Raw genomic sequence first — 23,821 nt, 5'->3', positions numbered from 1 at the left:
GATATCCATGCCGGTGCGCGTCTGTGCAGCACGCGCACGTCGTGCAGCCTTTTGCGCAGAAGTACTTGGTTACACAAGTTTGTATAGGTAATTATGTTGTAAATGCAATTGTCAAGCAGTTTGTGATGCATTTTGGAAACAGGAGATGAGCGCCTGATCTAATGCGCCACCTGGCCCGTTCTCGAAGACTTACTTTTAGTCATTATTTGGATAGCACACATATTCTGAATGCCTTCAGCAGAATTCAGATTAGCCATTTTAATCTAGATTAATTCCAAGATTTAATCTAGATTAATGTAGATTAAAAAAATTAATCTATGACCACCCCTAATTTATATATATTAAGTTGTACGTTTTCATAAAATAAAATCATTAACTGCCTTCCGCTGTAAAAAGTAGTCCCTAACTGCTGCAGCTGTGTTTACGTTGCTAAGGGTGGTTGCTAAGGGGGTTCAATGATACTCAAAACCGTTGAGTGAAGCGGTCATAGCAGTGCCGTATCATGAATATGACACAGCTGCTGACCAATCAGAATTGAGGAATGGAACTAACCGACCGTTTTATAACAATCCTTTGTGCGTTTAATATTGTTATTAGTAGTAGAATTCGTAGTAGTTTTGTTACCTGTTATCAACCAGTCCTAAGTTCAGTCAACATTACAAATATGCATTCATACATGGTTATTTTAATTACTATAATTTAATATAATATCACATTATAATGCTTGAAATGCTTATATATCATTATATCAAAAATGTAATATTGTTGACATGCAAGTTATTTGACACAGGCTATTTAAACATTTTTTTTTTAAAGTAAGACAATAGTTACTTTCCCTGTAATTAGATACTTTTATAATGATGTTACTCAGTTACTAGCTTACTAACAGTTACTATTTGTGAGAAGTAACTAGTAACTATAACTAATTACTTTTTTAAAGTAACATGCCCAACACTAGATATAGCTAATGAGTGTGTGCTGCTGACCTCTGTGTATGCAGTAAATGACAGCGGCTCCTCCTGCTGCTATTACCAGAAACAGCACAGAGATCAACACAATGTGACTCAGCTTTAAAGATGCTGTAGTTTCACTTCTATCTAATGAAGGAAAACAGAGAGGAAGAGCATATTAAGCATATTATAACACAATATTGCAAAAAATGTTGCAGTTAAAATCGTATCAAACTAAACAGTTTCATGATTGGAACAGAATCATTTCAAGATTTATTTGGAACAGTAAAAAACATTGATTTGAATTCAAATTTTGATGAACTGATTAAATTTTGATAAAATCCGAGAGCCCATGTCCTTTGGGCCTGGGAACATTGAATTAAATTGTTGTCTATGCAGGGTCAGAAAGCTCTTGGATTTCATAAAAAATATCTTGAGGAAAACGAACCCGAAAATGAATCCGAAAAAGGTCTTATGAGTTTGGAACGACATCAGGGTGAATAATTATTGACGTAATTTTCATGTTTGGGTAACATCAGATGGAGATATTTGTGATGACTCACAACTTCTCCCTGCCCAGCTAGATAAAAGTTTTAAAAGTTCACAAGGGCTCACAAGGGAATAACTGCATACTGCTCAGTGTGTGACCAGTAATTCTGCTTTGAGGGAATTCTGCTAGAAAAATACAATATGTTTCTTTATTAGTCCAAAACTGAAAGGGAGTAACAAGTCAAGGATCTTGCTGCAGGCAGTGTGGGACAATATCAGCTGATCGTGTACATATTTTTGGTCTTGCCTAGTTTTAAAGTGTTTTGGAAAGAACTGTAGCTGTTTGACTGTTTGTCTGTTAATGTTAACATTCTATCCACCTTTTTCTTCCCACAAAGAGTAGGTGAAGTCATTTGTAAATTGTATGGGTGTGGAGTTCGGTCTCATCTGCGTCCAGCTATTTTTAGCTGTACAAAACAGCTTGTTTTGCTGCTTAATATTGTAAATGGGTGTGTCTACCATATTATTTTAATGTATTATCTTAATTATGAACGCAATGGTTTGTAGTGCAAACGGTTTTACCGTTTACTACACATTGTTATTCTTGCTATTTCCCTATAGTGGATAATGAACCAGAAGTCTCACACATAGGCCACCCATAAGTAAAAAAATCTAAATGATTGCTTACCTTCAATGGTGACGTTAATGAATCTGGATGTTTTATCTAACAAACAGACGTACAATCCCTGATCATCCTTAGTCAGGTCTGACAGAAGTAGAGAGACGTTTCCAGGTGAGGTCTGATTAAACACTGTAATTCTTTCACTGTACAGCTCAAACACACTGGATATGTCAGTATAAATGCCAACTTCAGACGCTGTCCTGCTGTTGGATTCCCAGAATACACTGTTGGGCTTGTCCTGTGGGTTGATACAGGTGCAGGGCAGCAGCACAGACCCTCTTGTGAAAGCTGTTATATGTGTAAAACCACTGTATGATGGAGTACAGGCTGAGGGAAAACACATGTGATATACATTAACAATATAAGGCCTATATTTAACACTAAGTCAGATTTTTTTGTTGATACCCAAATCTCTAAAGCCTCTAAATTATCAGCATGATCAAAACTTTGCTGAAGAATCTGTTGTACACAATTTACTATGCGTCTTGTGTCCTCTTATTTAGATTTTTAGCAAGTACAAGGCCTTTTAGTATATCGCCCCCTTTCAGGTTGAGGTACACGTCAGTTTGCTGTGAAATGTTCCATGATTTTTAAAAAATAAAGTAAACGTAAAAAAAACTTTTGTTAGTAATTGTTCAAGATTAGCACTGCTGAGGCAACTTAATTTACTTTATTATCCATACATTTTTCTTTCCTCTATTCATGCATGATTTTTACAAGAATTTCATATGTCAGTCTACACAAGGGGAATTATCAGCATTTGTATTTGTAAATAAATCCAAGACTCAAATCATGGATAAATGTACAGTTAATTAACTGCACCTTAATTAAGTAAGGAGCCTTACCTTTTGTGAAGTAGCACAGAGAAGTCAAAATGTTAAAAAATATCCACATATTTATATATGCCATGTTATACTGTGGTGGTCACGTATCCTTTCAGGCAGTTCTTGTCACTGTCACATCCTGTCAGCTCTAGATTTTTATCAGTTGAAGAACTCTTGCACAATTAACAGTTAGCAAACATAGTCATTGAAACAGAGACACAATGCAAAATTAAAATGTTAAAAGCTATTGTAATAATTATTAGTGTTTGTCTTGTTGCTAGGCTGTTTTGTACAATGCATTTTTTCTTAACAGAAAATAATTTTGAAATGAATGTAAATTATTAAAATATTTTTAACTCACATTTTTGCACAGATTCCTTCATTTGGTGAGTGGGTGTGTTATAAACTAGATAATGTACAATCAGCCACTTACTATTGATAAATAGACAGCTAATCAAAATATCATATATTTAATCTGAAATACAGTCAAACGTTTACATGCACTATCTGCAAAATGCTGAAGTATGTTTAAATATATTCCACAATAGAAAACAATAGTTCAAAAGTTTACATATGCTTGATTCTTCATACTGTGTTGTTACCTGAATGATCCACAGTTGTGGATCTTTTTTTTTTGTTTAGTGATAGTTGTTCATGAGTCCCTTGTTTGTCCTGAACAGTTAAACTGTCCGCTGTTCTTCAGAAAAACCCTTCAGGCCCCACAAATTCTTTGGTTTTTCAGCATTTTTGTGTATTCAAAGCCTTTCCAACAATATCCGTATTATTTTGAGATCCATCTTTTCACACTGAGGACAACTCAGGGACTCGGATGCAACTATTACAGAAGGTATAAACACTCACTGCTTCAGAAGGAAACACGATGCATTAAGAGCTGGGGGTGAATTCTTTTTGAATTTGAAGATCAGAGTAAATCTAACTTATTTTGTCTTCTGAAAACATGCAGGTATCTTCTGTAGCTTCTGAAGGGCAGTGCTAAATAAAAAAATATATATATTTAAGCAAAATTAGAATTATTTTATTTCATTATGTTCAAAAGTTTACACCCCTGGTTCTTAATGTATCGTGTTTCCTTTTGAAGCATCAGTGATGTTACGCCAGGCCAGCAGAGGGAGCCCTTACCCCCACTGACTGTTGCTGCTCCCTCTGCTGCCTCTATGGTTGCTTCCTGTTTGTCTACCATAAAAGCCAGCTTCACACACACACTCATTGCGAAGTATTGATTTACATTTGTGGACATTACTGAGCATTTTTCCCTGTTTGTTTTCCCTGTTTTCCTAGTCATAGTCATAGTCAGTTTATCCCTAGTCTTAGTCGTAGTTTTCTAGTTTCTGGTTTTCATTTCCCTGTTTCCTTTGGACTGCTCACCTGGATTTTGACCCACGCTTGTTCTTTGGATTACGCTATTGGATTATCTTTGCTGTTGATGTTTGCTGGTGATCGACCCTGTCTGTTCTGACCTCGTCTAAATAAAGCCTTGCATTTGGATCCCCACTCTCAGTCATCCCGTTTGTAACAGAATACTTCGCCACACCCGGATCCAGCGGCTTTATTCACCACCAGCAGAACAACCATCAAGAATGGATTCAACAGGAAGTTTGTCCAACCCCGTAAGTCTGCTCTGCTCCATCTTTCAAAATGGCCGTCCCATCGAGCATTATGTGAGGGATTTCATTGCTTATTGTTATCTGGCACCTTACGATGAGACCTTAATGAAGGAGTGTTTTTGGAGTGGGTTGGACACAGATATCGGTTACAATTTACCCGATGAGGACCCTAGTTGGACCCTCGCACAGTTTATTGACTTTGTGTTGTCGCATTGTGGATCTCCGTTCACTGTGGGAGTACTAGAAGGGCCTCAGCACAGGATGTCTGTTAGCTCAGAACCACAGCACAAGATGTCTGCTAGCCCAAAGCCACAGCGCAAGATGTCTGCTAGCTTCGAGCCACAGCACAAGATGTCAGCTAGCTTCGAGCCACAGCACAAGATGTCTGCTAGCTTCGAGCCACAGCACAAGAGGTCTGCTAGCTTCGAGCCCAAGCACAAGATGTCTGCCTTTCAGGAGCCCGTTCACAAAATGGCCGCCTTTCCCGAATCAGCTTTCGGAATGACCATCCTTCCTGAGTCCGCATTCAAGATGGTCACCCGATTGGACCCAGCTCACAAGAAATCTACCACGTCTGACTTATCTCACAAGATGGCTGCCACCCCAAGACCCGATCACAAGATGGCCGCCATTCCCAAGCCGGTTCACAAGATGGCTGCCACCCCCAAGCCAGTTCACAAGATGGCCGCTGTCCCAAAGCCTGTTTCCAAGATGGCTGTCCTTCCCGAGTCAGCTCATAAGATGGCCGCCTTTCCTGAGTCTGCACCCAAGATGGCCGCCCTTCCTGATCCTGTTCGCAAAATGGCCGCTCTTCCAGACCCTGCTCACAAGATGGCCGCCGTTCCAAAGCACGTTCATAAGATGGCTCCCGTTCCTGAGTTCCCGGTCAGAATGGCCACCACGCCAGAGCCTGCTGCGAAGATGCCCGCCACGCCAGAGCCTGCTGCTAAGATGGCCGCCACGCCAGAGCCTGCTGCAAAGATGGCCGCCACGCCAGAGCCTGCTGCAAAGATGGCCGCCACACCAGAGCCTGCTGCAAAGATGGCCGCCACGCCAGAGCCTGCTGCAAAGATGGCCGCCACGCCAGAGCCTGCACCCAAGATGACCGCCACGCCCGTGCTTGCACACAAAATGGCCGCCACGCCTGAACCTGTACGCAAGATGGCCGCCATACCTGAGTCTGTTATTAACAGGGTGGCTACAGCGCCAGACTCACACCCTTCCAGGACGTATCAGAGACTAATGTCTAGCTTGGAGGACCCACCACTGCGGTCGGCTCGTTCAGCTGGTCCCTTACTGTCAGCCGAGCCAGCATCTGCTAGCGCCACGTCAACCAAGCCAGCGTCTGCTCACGCCACGTCAACCAAGCCATTGCCTGTGAACGTCATATCTGCTTCTCTCGAACCTGCACCAGCTGCCGTTCCTACCAAGTCAAGTCACGTCACAATCACTGTCCCTGCCAGGACAAGTCAAGATACAGCTGCTGTTCCTGTCAGGCCAAATCATGTCGCAGCAGTCGTTTCTTCAGAGCCAAGTCAAGCAGCTGTTCCCTCCGAGCCAGGCCAAACCACAGCTGTCCCTGTCACGCCAAATCAAGTTACAGCTGCTGTCCCTGCCGAGTCGAGTCACGTCACAGTCACTGTTCCTGCCAGGACAAGTCAAGATACAGCTGCTGTTCCTGTCAGGCCAAGTCAAGCAGCTGTTCCCTCCGAGCCAAGCCAAGCCACAGCTGTCCCTCTCACGCCAAATCAAGTCACTGCTGCTCCTGTCATGAAGAGTCAGGTCATAGCTACTCCTTCACTGCCAAGTCACATCTCCCCTGAGCATCCAGAGCCTTCACTCTCAAGCCATACAGAGCCAACGCTCCCAAGCCATACAGAGCCAACGCTCCCAAGCCATGCAGAGCCAACGCACCTAAGCCATGCAGAGCCAACGCTCCCAAGCCATGCAGAGCCAACGCTCCCAAGCCATGCAGAGCCAACGCTCCCAAGCCATGCAGAGCCAATGCTCCCAAGCCATGCAGAGCCAACGCTCCCAAGCCATGCAGAGCCAACGCTGCCAAGCCATGCAGAGCCAACGCTCCCAAGTCCCACAGAGCCAACGCTCCCAAGCCCCACGCCAAATGACCCGGAGGGCATTCCTCCGCCAACTGTGCTACCTGTTATGGCTATCGCCATTTTGAGTGTGTGGGCTGCACACTGTGCCCCAGTGGCCTCTTCTGCCCATGAGTCTGCCCACAAGTTTGTTCTGGAGAGCTCTTCTGCACGCATGTCCGCTGCGCCTATACCTCCTTCGGAGGTGGCGTCCATAGCGGAACTTCACGCTCTGCCCGCTCAGCCAAGGCTTCACGCTCTGCCAGCACCGCCAAGGCTTCTCGCTCTGCCCGCTCCGCCAAGGCTTCACGCCCTGCCCGCTCCGCCAAGGCTTCACGCTCTGCCAGCACCGCCAAGGCTTCACGCTCTGCCCGCTCCGCCAAGGCTTCACGCTCTGTCCGCTCCGCCAAGGCTTCACGCTCTGCCCGCTCCGCCAAGGCTTCACGCTCTGCCCGCTCAGCCAAGGCTTCACGCTCTGCCCGCATCGCCAGTGCTCCCTGCTCTGCCAGCGCCGCCAAAATTCCCTGCCCTGTCTGCTCCGCCAAGGTTCCTTGCTCTGTCTGCCCCGCCAAGACTCCCTGCTCTGCCTGCACCGCCTAGGTTCCCTGTCATCTCTGTCTTGGCGTTTGGGGCCGTTCCAGAAGTCTCTGTCTGCCCAGGAACTGCCCCGAAAGTCGGTCCTGAAGTTCTCGTCTGCCTGGTCACGGCTATGGAGGCCACGTTCTCCCATGAACTCTCTACTTCTCTCCTTGCTCTGTCTGCCTCCTCTATCCCTGTTCTCCCCAGGTCCCAGTCCATGATGCGGCCACCTGTTCCGCCCTGGAGGGCTTCTACGCCTCCTGTTCCGCCCTGGAGGGCTTCTACGCCTCCTGTTCCGCCCTGGAGGACTCCTGCGCCTCCTGTTCCGCCCTGGAGGGCTCCTGCGCCTCCTGTTCCGTCCTGGAGGGCTCCTGCGCCTCCTGCTCCGCCCTGGAGGGCTCCTGCGCCTCCTGCTCCGCCCTGGAGGGCTCCTGCGCCTCCTGGTCCGCCCTGGAGGGCTCCTGCGCCTCCTGCTCCGCCCTGGAGGGCTCCTGCGCCTCCTGCTCCGCCCTGGAGGGCTCCTGCGCCTCCTGCTCTGCCCTGGAGGGCCGCTCCGCCTCCTGCTCCGCCCTGGAGGGCTCCTAAACCCCTTGCTCCGCCTTCGGCTTCGCCCCGGAGGGCTTCTACGCTTCCTGCTCTGCCCCAGAGGGTCGCTAAGCCTCCTGCTCCGCCCTGGAGGGCTCCTAAGACTCTTGCTCCACCTCAAAGGACTGCTCTGCCTCCAGCCCTGCCCTGGAGGGCTCCTGAATCTCCTGCCCTGCTCTGGAGGGCCTTTGCCCCACCTGTTCTGCCTCAGTCTCCTGGCCCCCCCACCGCTCCCCTGGACTGTTTCCTCCTGTTGTTTTTTGGAGCGTCTGGAAGCCGCTCCTTGGGGGGGGGCTATGTTACGCCAGGCCAGCAGAGGGAGCCCTTACCCCCACTGACTGTTGCTGCTCCCTCTGCTGCCTCTATGGTTACTTCCTGTTTGTCTACCATAAAAGCCAGCTTCACACACACACTCATTGCGAAGTATTGATTTACATTTGTGGACATTACTGAGCATTTTTCCCTGTTTGTTTTCCCTGTTTTCCTAGTCATAGTCATAGTCAGTTTATCCCTAGTCTTAGTCGTAGTTTTCTAGTTTCTGGTTTTCATTTCCCTGTTTCCTTTGGACTGCTCACCTGGATTTTGACCCACGCTTGTTCTTTGGATTACGCTATTGGATTATCTTTGCTGTTGATGTTTGCTGGTGATCGACCCTGTCTGTTCTGACCTCGTCTAAATAAAGCCTTGCATTTGGATCCCCACTCTCAGTCATCCCGTTTGTAACAAGTGAGCATTTGAATCTGTAATAGTTGCATTTGAGTCCCTCAGTTATCCTGTATTTTGTATGATCCCTTATATTTTGGTAAAATAATTAACATTCTGCAAATTCTGAAAATGTTTGATTTCAACTGTATTTACAACCCCAATTAAAAATCTAACACAAATGACCATTTGTTGAGAAACACACACACACACACACACACACACACACACACATGTTTGTTTTTGTGAATTGTGGGGACATTCCATAGACGTAATGGTTTTTATACTGTACAAACCGTACTTTCTATCACCCTACACCTTCCCTACACCTAAACCTAGCCCTCACAGGAGACTGTGCATATCTTTACATTCTCAAAAAAACGTATTCTGTATGATTTATAAGCCTTTTGAAAAGTGGGGACATGGGCAATGTCCTCATAAGTCACCCTCTCCTTGTAATACCTATGTCATACCCATGTTATTACACACATTTGTGTCCTGATATGTCACAAAAACATGCCCAAAAAAACACATGCACAACTCTTAGCAGGTTCATCTCATTCAGAAAATTTAAAATTTATTGGAGTGAAACAGACATTCTCTTTGAGCACATCCCAGCATTAAGATAACGTACAATCAAGTCAATGACAACATTTCCGTAAACAAGAAAGCCATGGAGGGGACAATATAGATAATTTAGTAGCTTAATGTCTGGCTGGGAAAATTCCTCATTCCTCAACATTCCAAAGCTGAGTCGACATTCCAAATTAAATATTGACATTCTACTATCATCTGAAGGCAGTTTAATAAAGTGAAATTACAACTTACAGACAACTGGTCCTGTAAGAAAAGTACAGCTGTAACCCATTCATATTAACAGCCGGTGTCTTGCTGTATCTGCTCAACTCATTTTATTAAAATACATTTATATAAAAAGAAAATTATTTACTTAAAATAACTATCACACTGTTATACTTTATATAATAATTCCCTTTAAAATATAAAATCATATTAGTATATATCTACACAAAGTGCAACTGTAAATAAAGTGTTATTTCACTGAGGTTAAAAACACAACCATATTTTTGACCTCTTTCAGTGCAGAAACTACCGTGGGAGTTTTAAAAGTGTGGGGAGGTAGTCTAGAGGAGATGGCTTATTACTTGGAGTCGTGAATGAACATAGTCTTCAAAAGAAAACCTGAACAGTCCAGATTACCCTCAACCCTTGTGCCTTAAATTTGGATGGTGCGTCTAATGGAAACCAGTTTCAAGCACTCTGTTCTTACAAGGAAGTGAGGGGTGACTTTAAAACAGTGGTAAAAATAAATCACGACAGAGTTCACACTTATCCATCAGTGTCCCTGGTGACCTAACCATATAGAAGCATTTTATTGCTCAATATTAACAAGTTTCAATACAACACACGCGATAAAAATAGACAAGTCTGGATAAGGACCGATTTGGTTCATGGCCATGTTGGTCTAACGTAACTGATGGCTATTTATACTGGCACAAAAATAGTTCAAACTGAGGTTATTATTCTGACCGGCCATTTGGCTTAAACACGTGTTATCGTGGATTTTTGACGATGAACAAACCACACATATACAGTAATATCTACAGCAGGTATATAGTTAAAATGAGAACATTTAAACAACTGTATTATTCTATGAATGAGAACCAGACAGTTACCCCAAAAAAATACATGTACACTACAGCACAGCACAGAGACGCCTATGTCTGCTAAAACTCAACTAATCATTAAAAGTAACCTGGATTTGGTAGGAGAATATGTTGCACATATTCACACATATACACTGAAACACCAATATATCTCACACAGCTATACATAAACACACATGTGTGTGAACGCATGTGTGTGAGAAACAGTGGAAAGGAGTGAACAAATATCCGTGTGTTTTTAGCACATGGCTGCTTCGGTAGGTCTGCGGGATTTCAAACAACCGATGCTAAGAATGTAATTTCTTCTTTCTGTGGGGTTACTTCACGGAACCTCCTGTGAGGAGAGAAACAGGAACTTTTTAGCAACCTGATAATTCAAACGTAAAGGAATAATTCACGGAACAATGAAAGTTTGCTGAAAACTTACTAACCCTCAGTAAATCCAAGATGTAGATGAGTTTGTTTCTTTATCAGAACACATATGGTGAAATTTAGCGTTGCTTTACTTTCTTACCAATGGATTCAATGCAGCGAATGGGTGCCGTCACAATGAGAGTTCAAAAAGATGATGAAAACACCACAGTAATCTACAAGTAGTCCACACAAGTACGCTTCAGTTCTTTAACGTCTTGAGAAGCAAAAATCTGTGTTTGTCAAAAGTTTACATCCCTCTTTAAGAAACTTCAAAATGTTAAATATTTTATCAAAATAAGAGGGATCAAACAAAATGCATGTTGCTGTTTATTTAGTAGTGACCTGAATAAGATATTTCACATAAAAGATGTTTACATATAGTCTAAAAGAATTTATAAAAATGCCCTGTTCAAAAGTTTACACCCCCTTGATTCTTAATACTGTGTTACCTGATTGTTCCACAGCTGTGTTTTTTTTCTTTAGTGATAGTTGTTCATGAGTCCCTTGTTTGTTCTGAACAGTTAAACTGCCTGCTGTTCTAAAGAAAAATACTTCAGGTCCCACAAATTCTTTGTTTTTTTTTAGCATTTTTTGTATTAGAACATTTTCCAACAATGACTATGATTTTGAGATCCATCTTTTCACACTGAGGACAACTGAGGGACTCATATGCAACTATTACAGAAGGTTCAAACACTCACTGATGCTAAAGAAGGAAAAACAATGCATTAAGAGCTGGGGTGAAAACTTTTGACCTAATCAGTACAAGCAAAAACAGTTCTGAATAAATGTCAGAGAGACAAAAACAGGGAATTTACTTTTTTTTTTTTACTGAACAGAATCCATTATTATGGATTATTGTGATGATTTTATCAGCTGTTTAGATACTCATTCTAACGGACGGCACACATTCACTGCAGAGGGTCCACTGGTGATGAATGCTAAATTTCTCCAAATCTGTCCTGATGAAAAAACAATGCCATCTACAATCAACAAAGGATTTAGACACATGGGTAAGAAAGGAAATTTAGGGAACTGGAACAATAACTAACCATTAAAGGACGGAAAGAGCGAGAGTCCTTGCCTTTTTATGTGTGTTTGAGTGTTGTGTGTCCATGTGATTGGAATTGAGGGATTTCCACACAGTAGTTTTAGACATTTCTTCAGATATGTTAATATCAGAGGGATCAGTCCTGGACAACAGATGGACAAAGTCAAGGAAAGGAGGGGTGAAGGCAGGAGAAGGGGAGAGACGGAAAGGTGAATGTTAGTAAGTACACATTATTAGAAACAGTGGACATTGGCGTGTAAGCTTATTTTGAAAACCAGGCTCAAGTGCTTGTGTTAAAACACAGAGCTTTTGATTTGGAGGTCTGCAGCAGTGTGGTACCTGGGGTCTGAGCTTCGAGGTGAGTGTAGAGGTTTGTTCTCCGTTGGGATCTGCACTTTGTCTTTGTCTTGTGATTTGTCAGAGTCATCAACCAGCATCTCCTGTGATTCCTGCTACTCATATTAACACATACAGTACATGCACCATCCTTCATTGTGTTTTGTGTATTACATGTGACAGAAAACAATGCTTTAGGTTTTAGGTTGATGTACAATGGTGGCCAAAATTATTAGAACATTAGTATTTCCACCAGCTAAAACATGTTTTTACGTCAGTTATTTCTTTCTGTTGCTGTAGTGTGTTGTTGCGAAATATTACTTTACATTTTCAAACATTGATTTTGAGATCAGATCTCTGTGTGGAGCACTGGCTGTTGTCAGACTCCTTGTGCAAACAAAAATCTCACAGGATTATTACAATTAATTGGCAAAATAAATGTTTGGAAATGTAAACTGATATTTCCTACTGACCATAAGGCAAAATGTACAAACTAAGCACATTATAAATACGGCAGTGTTTCTACCGCTATTTGCTGTATGACCTTTTTGCTTTATTAAACTCTGCATATGGATCACAAACCTCCTCTGCCTGTTTGGAATCATCATCCAACTTCTTCTTCTTATTCTCAGGCATCAGATCATCAAGGTAACTAAGCTCCCGTTTGGAAAAACAGAAGTCCAGCAGCTTACGGATGAACACTAATGCCAGCACCTACAGAAGAAAAACACTTTTACTACTAATATACTATTACTCTATGATTACAATGGTTCTTAAATCAACATTCATCACTTTACAATAGAGCATGGCACTAGCTATACCAAGGTCATGGGTTTTATTCCCAGGGATTGCATGAATTGATAAAATTTACTGTAATGCACCATACAGATTTGTATAGCTTAATAATACGTTATTTAAAAAATCCACATGCAACTACCCATTGCTATTTTTACTACAACACAACTCGGAAACCACAGCTACTGAAAGAGCTTACAGGTGGCAATGGATATAACCATGGGCTTAAACCAAATGCCGTACCATAGATTTTTCCACACAAGGATTCTAAACGCCACTGGATATCGGGTGAAATTCACGCTAAGAAACTCCTTCATCGGCTGCGGAGTCATGACAAGCGTCGGCATCCTGCCAGGATGGCATTTGGCAGGTCATGTCTCTGCCATTTGTAAGCTCTTTCAGTAGCTGTTGTCTACTAAAAGCCTCAAAGGCATCAGGGCTAAAGTGGAGAGAACAAAGACACGGGTCTTTAGGAAGTTTTATTCGTCTACAGGCATCTTTCCATTCTTTTCTCTTCTTCATATCGCTAGGAAAGCAGTGAAGACTTGCATCGCTTCTCTTGTTGCCCTTCAACTGAAAGTGACAAGCAAAAGCCACACAATGTGGCATTGTGTCAGTATTTTATTTTCTGAGTTGTGAATTTCAAGTTGTGTGCGCTAAAAATAGCAACAGGTAGCGACAGTAGCTCACAGAGTGCAACCATTTCACGTCATTGAAATAATGGTGCCCCCCATAGCCCGAAATATTTATAAATCAATGTGGATTTTTAAATAATGTAGGCTTTCATGGGTTTTCTACTACATATTTTCAGTAAGAGACATCAGTTATATTATATTAAGCCATACAAGTCTTAAAACTCTGCCAAAAGTTTTCTGCCAAAGGTACAGTATAAATGTAAATCTCACAATTTATGATTATTTCAAACCCTGTGTTCACTTATACTGTAAAAATACTAGTATAGAAACATTTTACATTTTTTGTTTTACCACTCCTAACATAAAGTATTTTCTTTGTTTTGGCTCGTACCATCATAGGGAAGACAATTGCGGCAGGGGAAGTTTTGATGACCCAGAGCAGCACAAGGCAGGTAAGTTGGGTCAGAGTGAACAGGTGAACCTTCCTCAGAGGAACATGACGTAGATAAATAAAGTCTGGTTGGTGCTTCGCTGGCATACCAAACAACTTCACACGGTCAAAGAACTGAGAAAGACAGGACAGAGAAAGATAATGAGTGACTGACAAGTCAGTATGCCTATGTATGTTTAGTATCAGATGAATATCTCTACCTGAATGCCTTTTAGAGATGAGGCGCCCATATAAAGAAAAACCCCATAGAGAACTGGCATGGGAATGAACTGTGAAACAAAAGGCAGGACATTGAAAGCAGTGACATTCATATATTTTTAACCGTGTCTCATTTAAAGGGATAGTTAAAAAAAAAAAAAAAACATCCTAAACCTGTATGGCTTTCTTTCTTTTGTAGAACACAAAAGTAGATATTTTGAAGAATGTTAGTAGCCAAACAGTTTCGGGTCCCATTGACTTCTTTAGTATAGACGAAAAACAAATACTATGAAAGTCAACATTTTTCGAAATATCTTCTTCTATGTTGAAAGTAAGTCATACAGTTGAACCCAAAACTTTACATACACCTTGCAGAATCAGCAAAATGTTAATTATTTTACCAAAAAAGAGGGATCATAGGAAATGCATGTTATTTTTTGTTTAGTACTGACCTGAGTAAGATATTTCACATAAAAGACATTTACATATAGAGGTTTTGTTTGTTTATTGATAGTTCTTCATGAGTCCCTTGTTTGTCCTGAATAGTTAAACTGCCCGCTGTTCTTCAGAAAAATCCTTCAGGTCTCACAAATTCTGTGTTTTTTCAGCATTTTTGTGTATTTGAACCCTTTCCAACAATGAATGTTTGATTCAAAATGAGGGACTCATATGCAACTATTACAGAAGGTTCAAATGCTCACTGATGCTCCAGAAGGAAAAACGATGCATTAAGAGTCAGAATGAACAGAATGGAGATGTGTACATTTTTTTAATATTTTGCCTAAATATCACATCTCTTTTTTTAATTCAGTACTTTCAGAAGCTATAGAAGATCTTTGTTACCCAGAAAACAAAATAAGTCAAATTTACCCTGATCTTCAAATTGTCTTAATGCTCTTATTCTGGCTCTTAATGCATCGTTTTTCCTTCTGGCGCATCAGTGAGTGTTTGAACCTTCTCTAACAGTTGCATATGAGTCCCTCAGTTGTCCTCAGTGTGAAAAGAGGAATCTCAAAATCATACAGTCAATGTTGGAAAGGGTTCAAATACAAAAAAATGCTGAGAAACCACAGAATCTGTGGGACCTGAAGAACAGCAGGCAGTTTAACTGTTCAGGACAAACAAGGGACTCATTAACAACTATCACTAAACAAAAAAACAACTGTGGATCATTCAGGTAACAACACAGTATAAAGATTCAAATGTATGTAAACTTTCAAACGGGGTCATTTTTATAAATTCAGGTCAGTACTAAATAAAAAATAACATGCATTTTGTATAATCCCTCTTATTTTGGTAAAAAATATTTAATATTTTGCAGATTGTGCAAGGTGTATGTAAACTTTTGACCACAACTGTGCATGTTTGTATTATTATGAGGAGTAGTAGTAAATTATGACAGATTAATTTTTAGGTGGACTATCCCTTTAAGAATGCCACTGTAGGTATTATATGACAACCACAGAACTTTTGTAAGTACCTGTAGTGCTCCAGTCATGAACACAGATAACCCCATGAGTAGAAAAATGCCCAGACCAGTCAGCCTCTGTTCTCTAATACCCAGAAATCGAGGTTGCTCTCCAGGAGCGGCGCTTTCAGTCTCTAGCTTCAGGCTGTTGACATGGGTAATTGACAGGACGGTTGCTGCAACAAACCAGGGTAACCCCATTATGGAACATACAGCCAGCATCACTCCAACCATCAGAAGGTCCAAATGGTACCCGCAGCCTTTCTGTGTAGAGAAATTAGGACACACACTTACATATGATCCACACACACACATCCTTTGTAAAGGCTAATTTAAAAAAATAAACATACTAGCAGTTTGTGTTCCTTGCGGTTTATGATGACAGCGGTGATCTGCTGGTCCATGAAGATGAGTATAGTGCAGAGAAGAGCTGGTATTACAGCAGCCAGCACAGTCCACCATGGGTTTCTCCCGATAGGGTTAATAAACCAACCACGGTCATCACGTGTGGGCTGTAAACAAAACCAGGAGAAGTCAAAAAACTGACCAAACCCCTGAAAATACAATGATTACTAATGAATTTATTATGGCAAATGTAGAAAGGCTTCATTATGTAAAAATATTATTTATCCCTTTGATGGATTTCTTTCAGGTCATGGAACGTTTCAGTTTCGTTGCTGTCTATGTAGGATCAGAAAGCTCTCAGATTTCATCAAACATATCTTAATTTGTGCTCCGAAGATAAATGAGGGTGAGTCATTAATGACAGAGGTTAAATTTTTGGTTGAACTATCCCTTTAAAAATGTTAGAACAATACTGTAGATTTTTGATAAATTAACCAAATATTTTTTACAGTGTAGTGTACACTTTCCTTATTTGTTATACTTATGTAAACTGTGATTTTCAGCATTTGCCAGGCTGACAAAGATGGATTTCTAAAAAATAACTGAGAATGATGCAATGTTCATGACAATTCAGTCTAAACTGAGGCATACTTGTTAACTATGGATTAAATATTAGTGCAGTTCAGTTGTTCATTGATCACTGTCTGCGCACAATGTGTGTATCCAGATTAGCCTGGGGCATAAACTCAATTCCAAGACTCAGCATTGTCTAATCATCTAATCTGTCACTGCAGGGGTGCCACTCTAAACGAATCATTTGAGAAAATGTGCCTAGAAACAAGACAAGAACAAACATGCACAAAAACCCGACTGTTGTGGATTATGAGTGGGCACTAAACAACTTTGAAGACTGAAGCAGTGCTTTTATCACTGTAAGGTAAGCTTTGAGAGAACATGATTCACAAGCAAAGCTGTTAAGAAGAAATGAAATGCGTTTCGTCTTTACTGACCTGCACAGATCTGTTTTTAAGAAATATGAATGGATTAGCTTTTGCATTTATTTTGGTTTATTTGTCAAATTGCATATTTTATGTTTTCAAGAGTTTGCAATAATATAAAAATAGTGAATATATAAAAAATACAAGTAAATATCAGTTCTTACTCTGGACATACACTACCAGTCAAAAGTTTTTGAACAGTAAGATTTTTCTCTTCTGTTCACCAAGCCTGCGTTTATTTGATCCAAAGGACAGCAAAAACAGTACAATTTTGAAAATATGTTTTACTATTTACAATAACTTCAATAATTTCTATTTGAATTGATTTTAAAATGTAATTTAGTTGTGTGATTTCAAAGCTAAATTTTAGCATCATTACTAGTCACATGATCTTTCAGAAATCATTCTAATATTCTGATTTGCTGCTCAAAAAAAATATTATTCTGAGTAGATTTAGTTTTAGGTTTCTTTGATGAATTAACACAAATGTCTTTTTTATCACTTTTGACCAATTTAAAGCATCCTTGTTACATAAAAGTATAAAGTATTAACAAGAAAAAATAAAATAAATAAAATTGACTCTTTTTAAATGGTATAGTGTATAATGTTACAAAGGCTTTTTATGTCAAGTGACGATCCTGAAAATTTAGCTTTGATCGCAGGAAAGAATTACATTTTAAATATATTCAAATAGAAAGCAGCTATATTATACAATATTACTGCTTTTGCTGTAATAAAATTTTGTTTAACGATTATATAATTTAAAGACTGGCTTGGAATAATATATCATTAAATGCATTTCAATTATGAATGACATAAATGTACCTCAAATATAAAGTGATGGACGAAATATTACGCACACACTGCTTAGATCCAGTAAATATTATTTCTTAAATATTACTACTACTAATAATATTAATTATTTTTGCAAATACTTCACCACCAGCACAGAGGCAAAAACACATGTTAATCACAACAAAAAAGTCAACACTTTGGAAAGTATATTAAACTTCCTGAAAAGAGAGCATGGATAATCCACAAGGGGGCAGAAGAAATGTACTTTACTCTATGGTATACCACTTTTTTTGCAAAGTTTTGTTCACATTAATGATTTAGAGGTCTTAGAAAATATCCAGAGCTAATGTGCGTGCATACTCGTTTATGACCCCTACCTTGAATTTGCTGGGCACTTGTAACTTTTGGGATGGAATTCCAATTAAATAATCAATCAGGACCATGAAAACAATGGTGAGGAACACAGCAAAATCACTGATCATTGACCGTACCTACATCGCAGAAACACACAAAAATACACACTTTGCTTTTATTGCATAGAATATGACACTATGTATGAAAACTGTGTTTGTGAGTACTTTAGCCTCACCCGTGTAGGAAAGTATCTGCTAGTCTTGAACTGTTTCAGGGAGGTAGACAGTAAAAAGGTACCAAAAAACAAGATGGCTGACCAGAAGAGCACATCAGGAGTGTAGGGACCATGGTGTCCGCACGACGATCCAATAAACTGCCCCTGGAGATCTAAACACTCCTACTCACAACACACACACACACACACACACACACACACACACACACAGTTTGGCTCATGTTTAACTGCGCTGGCAGCCGAGACGCTGACTCAGCTGTGAAAATAGGATTAGCACTAAATGCGATCTGTGTGAGACTACACTGTGAAATAACACCGCACTGCAGTAATAGGACTTCAGTTGTATAGTGTGTGCCATAAGATGTTCTTTTCACTGCTTGACACCAGTCATTTCACAAACTGGTGTTTATGACAATGTAAAGCTGTTGAGAAGTTAAAACTGAGATACAGTTGAGGTCAAAAGTTTACACTTGATTCTTAATACTGTGTTGTTACCTGAATGTTCCACAGCTTTATTTATTTATTTTTTGTTTGGTGATAGCTGTTCAGTTAAACTGCCCACTACTCTTCAGAAAATGCCTTTAGGTCCAATGAATTATTTGGTTTTTCAGCATTTTTGTGTGTTTGACCCCTTTTTAACAATGGCTGTAAGATTTTGAGATTCATCTTTTCACACTGAGGACAACTAAGGGACTCATTTGCGACTATTACAAAAGGTTCAAATACTCACTGATGCTTCAGAAGAAGAAAAAAACAATGCATTAAGAGCCAGGGGTGTAAACCTTTGAACAGAATGAAGATGTGTACATTTTTCTTATTTTGCCTAAATATCATATTTTTTTATTTAGTACTGCCCTTCAGAATCTACAAAAGATACTTGCGTTTCTCAGAAAACAAAATAAGTGAAATTTACCCTGATCTTTAAATTTAGCTCTTAATGCATCAGTAAGTGTTAGAACCTTCCATAATAGTTGCATATTAGTCCCTCAGTTGTCCTCAACGTGAAAAGATGGATCCCAAATTCATACAGTCATTGTTGAAAAGGGTTTAATACATAAAAATGCTGAAAACCCAAAGAATTTGTGGGACCTTAAGGATTTTTGGAAGTGTATTTCGAAGGAAGTGTATGTAAACTTTTGAACGGGCTCAATTTTTTTAAATGTAACTATTATTTTCTCTTGTGGACTATCTGTAAATGTCTTTTATGTGAAATACAGTACTACATGAAAAATAACATGCATTTTGTAAGGTCCCTCTTATTTTGGTAGAATATTTGCAGATTCTGCAAGGCATTTGTAAACTTTTGACCTCATTATTATTTACACCAAAAAGAAATGAATACTATTTTTGACATACATGTATACAGGTCTATTCAAAATCATCTACACTCACATGAGATCAAGATGAACAGGGTATTTCTAAAATGGCATCAGTGACCAAAAACTTTTGTGGGATAATACATCCTCGCCAGTAGGTGTCAGTATAAAGTTTACGACCTCTGTTCTATCAGCCTGCTAAACAAAGTATTGCTTTATTAAGTTTAGACCATGTAAGAATTTTTTAGTTTCCTGTGATTTGCTAAAATTTTGGATGGATGTGGAAGGCTGAAGTACCGTTACAGTGAGGTTGCTCCATGGCACTGCAGAGGCTGTGATGTTTCTTTGATTCCACAGTTCGAGCGTTTTATTACTGGGGTTATCAGGCTCTGCACACCTACAGCTGTTGGCACACAATACAATATGTTAAATTATGTTTTCAAAAATAACTATTTAGAAAAGTCTGTTGCTTTCCATTTGATCGCATTTATGTCTAGGATACATCTCTATAGAGGATTTGCACTTACATCACAATTTGGTCAGTTACCCAGATGCAGAGCTATATTGGCGATACTCGGATGTAAACAACAGCATGGATTGCATGGTTAATGTACTACTGAATACGTTGTTCTGCTAATTTATGCTGCCTAAACTACGGGAAAAACATGTTGAAGGTGCTAAATCATATAGAGAAAGACTTAGTAAGCAGGAAAGGGCGCAATATTTTGACAAACTTAAGTTAATAGGTGCTGGATATACGTACAAGCAGTATTAATTAAGATATTAGCCTAATATTTCATCTACCTGACCGGAAATGATAAGAACAAACATAAATGTTGTCAAGATTCTTGCCCTGGAAATCCTGGTTCAGTTTGACCAACCACAAACTCCTTTTGTTCCTCAGAGAGTTTTTTTGCGTTCTTCTTCTTGATTTGTTATAACTTTTGGCAGTCTGTAGTATTTCAAATGTTTTTCCAGATCTGACCGATTAATACAGCCCAAAACATGACAATAATTGACAATTTTCATCAGCAATAATCAAAATATGTGAGTTTCGTTCGGTTCAGTGGCATTGTTTACATTCAGTGTCACCAATATGGCCGATTGATAATGCGTTGTAAAATCACTCTATTCTTTCCTGACTACCATAACTAATGAGCAGGTGCATGGGCGTCTGTGTTTATACTTACTAGGCCAGTGTTAGTTTGTCCAGCTCAGCATGTCTGTTGATGGGGTAGAGTTCTCCAAGATGGAAAAGTTTCTCTAGTGCTTCATAAATGAAGATAAGACATATGAGCGCAGCAAACGCTTCCTCTGTGAAACGTGTGATGTAACAGACCAAGGAGCTGGCATCCGTTGCCACAAGAAGCAGACACAGGAAAGCCGTCCACAGTCCGATACAAGTGCGCAGAGACAGGTATGAGAGATCATAGTCTCTACAGGGATAGAAATGGACGAGAGAGACAATATAGCGGGTAAAAATCTGATTGTATATGAAATAACTTGCAGATTTATTAAACAATATAAGAAATGAATTCTACACTGATATATTCTGTCAGAATATATATATTCTGTCAGAATATATATATTCTGTCTCACCCTCATGTTGTTCTTCAGAACACAAATTAAGATGTTTTTAATGAAATCTGAGAGCTAAGAAAAAGTATTCTCATAGCTTCATGCAATTACGGTTGAACCACTAATTTCACATGGAGTATTTTAAAAGATGCCCTTACTATGTTTCTGTGAACTGAACAAGTAATCAATGGCAGAATTTTCAATTTTGGGTGAACTATCCCTTTAATAATTAAGTATATTAGGATTACTACTTGGTTTGGTCTGTACTGACTTGCAGAACTTGAAGAGAATCTTTTCAAACACGAGGACAGGTCCCGTGCTGCCCAGTATAGTTAACGGCTGTCCGGCAAACAAAGAGTATGCTACTCCAGTCATAGACGCTCCTAAAAGAGACTCAATCGCACTCTGACACACACACACACACACACACACACACACACACACACATAAATACACGACTACTGTGTTTTGCATCACAAACACATTTTACGTGACTTTGCCTATTAGACCACACAGAAACAAAACTGCGTTTGCGTACTTACAATGCGTCCTTCTGTAGCCTCTCCCAAAAGTCCGCCAAACGTGATAACAGGTGACATACAGGCACAGTACAGGAACAGAAAAGAAGCTATACACTGCAAATTCAGACCGTCTTTAAAATCACTAAAATAAAATGGAGCTTTTCTTTTCACATCCAGAATCAGTCCTCCAAACAGCCTACAGAGAGAGTGAAGAGACATAGAGCTAAATTTCCATTGATTTCCAATGTTTTCATACTGAGCTAATAACACAACCTTTTTTGTCATATTAAAGACATTATTCAATGTTTAGGCTATTTTCCTTATGGGGACTGTTGTTGGCTCCCCCAGTGTAGATGATTTCAGGATTTAATATACTAGTGAGGATATTTGGTCTTGCACAGTGTTGTTAAAACTTGACCACACACCTTCCAGTTCTTTGCAGTTCTGGTCCGTGGTGTTCTCCATGCTGCTCTTCCTCAACGGGAACAGCTGTTCCGTTTGGCACTCCTGGCATCTTTCTTTTCTCCTTTTAGAGGAATAGCTAAATTACAACAAATCAGTCACAATCAATTACTTTAGCCAAACTTGTTGGTTTTTCCCATACCTGTGATGGGACACTTTTAGGAGGTTCTATGCGTATAGAAGGGTCCCATTCTCCTGGAGGCAAAACTGTCACTTGATCCAGAAACTCATCTATACCAGCCAACAAATCACCCCTGTCCTTGGCCTTATATGCAACATCATGGAAAATCTAAATATAGGAAGAATTAAAATATATTAAATAAAATTTGCTTTTAAAAATATTTTTTTTATTTCAGTTATTTTACAAATTGTATTTCTATAAATGTAAAGAGTTGCAATGCATTAATATCCAATGAGATGAGAATAATATGCATTGACCTCATCGGTCATGATGGTGGCCATGGAGCGACCGATCTCATGGTACTGTTGGGCTTTTCCATCGGGACCAAGCAAAATGAACAAGAATCTGTAGAGTAAAAATTTATTTCGATCATTCTCTTATAGTGAAGTTATCAGCTCCAAATATGCATTTGTAAACAAATACTCAAACACTTTGTACCTAGTGGGAATGGGAACTTCCGTGAGCCCTGAGAGCAGAACAGCAGGAGACAGGCGAACAAATGCAACAATGGATCTCTCTAAAAAGTCCAGCTCCCCAACCAGCACATTGGAAGCTTCTGCTCCAGTGGGGATCTTCTTCATGAAATGTGTGTCCACCTAGGGAGAAAGAACGTCATAGCAGTGTTATTTTTGTAATGTTTACAGTACCAGTCAAAAGTTTTTGAACAGTAATATTTTAATGTTTTTAAGGAAGTCTCTTCTGCTCACCAAGCCTGCATTTATTTGATCCAAAGTACAGGAAAAACAGCAAAATTTTGAAATATTTTTACTATTTAAAATAACTACTTTCTATTTGAAAATATTTTAAAATGTAATTTATTCATGTGATCAAAGTGATCATTACTCCAGTCTTCAGTGTCACATGATCGTTAATAAATCATCCTAATATGCTGATTTCCTGCTCAAAAACATGTATTATTATCAATATTTAAAACAGCTGCGTACATTTTTTTAGGTTGGAATCAGTATATATATCTTTTTATTGCAAAGAAATTAATACTTCTATTTAGCAAATACAAATTGATGCTTTAAATTGATCAAAGGTGATAATAAAGACATTTATAATGTTACAAAAGGTTTATATTTTAAGATAAATGTTGTTCTTCTGAAATTTCTGTTTATCAAAGAAACCTGAAAAATTTATACACAGCTGTTTTTAACATAATAATAATAAATGTTTTTTTGAACAGCAAATCAAAATATTAGAATGATTTATGAAGGATCATGTGACTGGAGTAATGATGCTAAATATTTAGCTTAGAAATCACAGGAATAAATTACATTTTAAAATATATTCGAATAAGCAGAAGACACTTTAAAAATCTTACCGTTTAAAAACTTTTGACTAGTAGTGTATATATACTATTACAGTATTTATTAATGAGCTTTTATTTTCTGTTTTTATTTTAAATTTTTGTTCAAGTTTTAGTAATTTTGTTATGTGCCTTTTTCATTTTGTTTATATATATATATAT

General features: G+C 39.5%; 1 protein-coding gene and 1 long non-coding RNA gene across 6 annotated transcripts in view; one reads left to right on the top strand and one right to left on the bottom strand.

Moving 5' to 3' along the window:
* Positions 1-9,072: 9,072 nt before the first annotated feature.
* On the bottom strand, positions 9,073-22,939 carry slc4a8 (solute carrier family 4 member 8). Of its 5 annotated transcripts, none has more exons than XM_073851485.1 (18): positions 22,786-22,939; positions 22,605-22,692; positions 22,309-22,455; positions 22,130-22,230; positions 21,726-21,900; positions 21,455-21,588; positions 20,796-21,041; positions 19,903-20,008; positions 18,290-18,451; positions 18,078-18,191; positions 15,913-16,074; positions 15,575-15,826; positions 14,097-14,165; positions 13,837-14,010; positions 12,598-12,729; positions 12,019-12,131; positions 11,681-11,821; positions 9,073-10,548 (listed from the first exon to the last, which is right to left on the bottom strand). In XM_073851485.1, exons 1-17 carry the CDS (start codon positions 22,926-22,928, stop codon positions 11,683-11,685), a joined length of 2,457 nt encoding a protein of 818 aa, XP_073707586.1. In that variant the 5' UTR covers positions 22,929-22,939; the 3' UTR covers positions 9,073-10,548; positions 11,681-11,682. The 5 variants fall into 5 exon arrangements, with proteins under 5 accessions (XP_073707586.1, XP_073707588.1, XP_073707587.1 ...); XM_073851487.1 differs by having other exon boundaries at positions 11,713-11,821; XM_073851486.1 differs by having other exon boundaries at positions 12,019-12,128.
* The window catches only part of LOC141346575 (uncharacterized), a 23,593-nt gene continuing 16,499 nt past the window's right edge, over positions 16,728-23,821 (top strand). The window contains exon 1 of the long non-coding RNA XR_012357227.1: positions 16,728-16,844. This is a non-coding gene — a long non-coding RNA (uncharacterized lncRNA). The remainder of the gene's footprint in view (positions 16,845-23,821) is intronic.

The sequence above is a fragment of the Garra rufa genome, chromosome 12, assembly GCF_049309525.1.
Source record: "Garra rufa chromosome 12, GarRuf1.0, whole genome shotgun sequence".
NCBI lineage: Eukaryota > Metazoa > Chordata > Actinopteri > Cypriniformes > Cyprinidae > Garra > Garra rufa.
Note: the sequence above shows the minus strand (reverse complement) of the source record. Positions and strands in the feature narration are given on the sequence as shown.

What these genes read in the sequence shown, in the direction of transcription:
- slc4a8 (XM_073851485.1), bottom strand. Translation starts at nt 22,928, where the DNA reads ATGAAGAAGATCCCCACTGGAGCAGAAGCTTCCAATGTGCTGGTTGGG. An exon ending in TCATGACTGGAGCACTACAG is followed by an intron (nt 14,166 to 15,574) that starts GTACTTACAAAA and finishes TTTGTTTCACAG; the next exon opens with TTCATTCCCATGCCAGTTCT. An exon ending in CAATTGTCTTCCCTATGATG is followed by an intron (nt 12,730 to 13,836) that starts GTACGAGCCAAA and finishes TTTCTTCTGTAG; the next exon opens with GTGCTGGCATTAGTGTTCAT.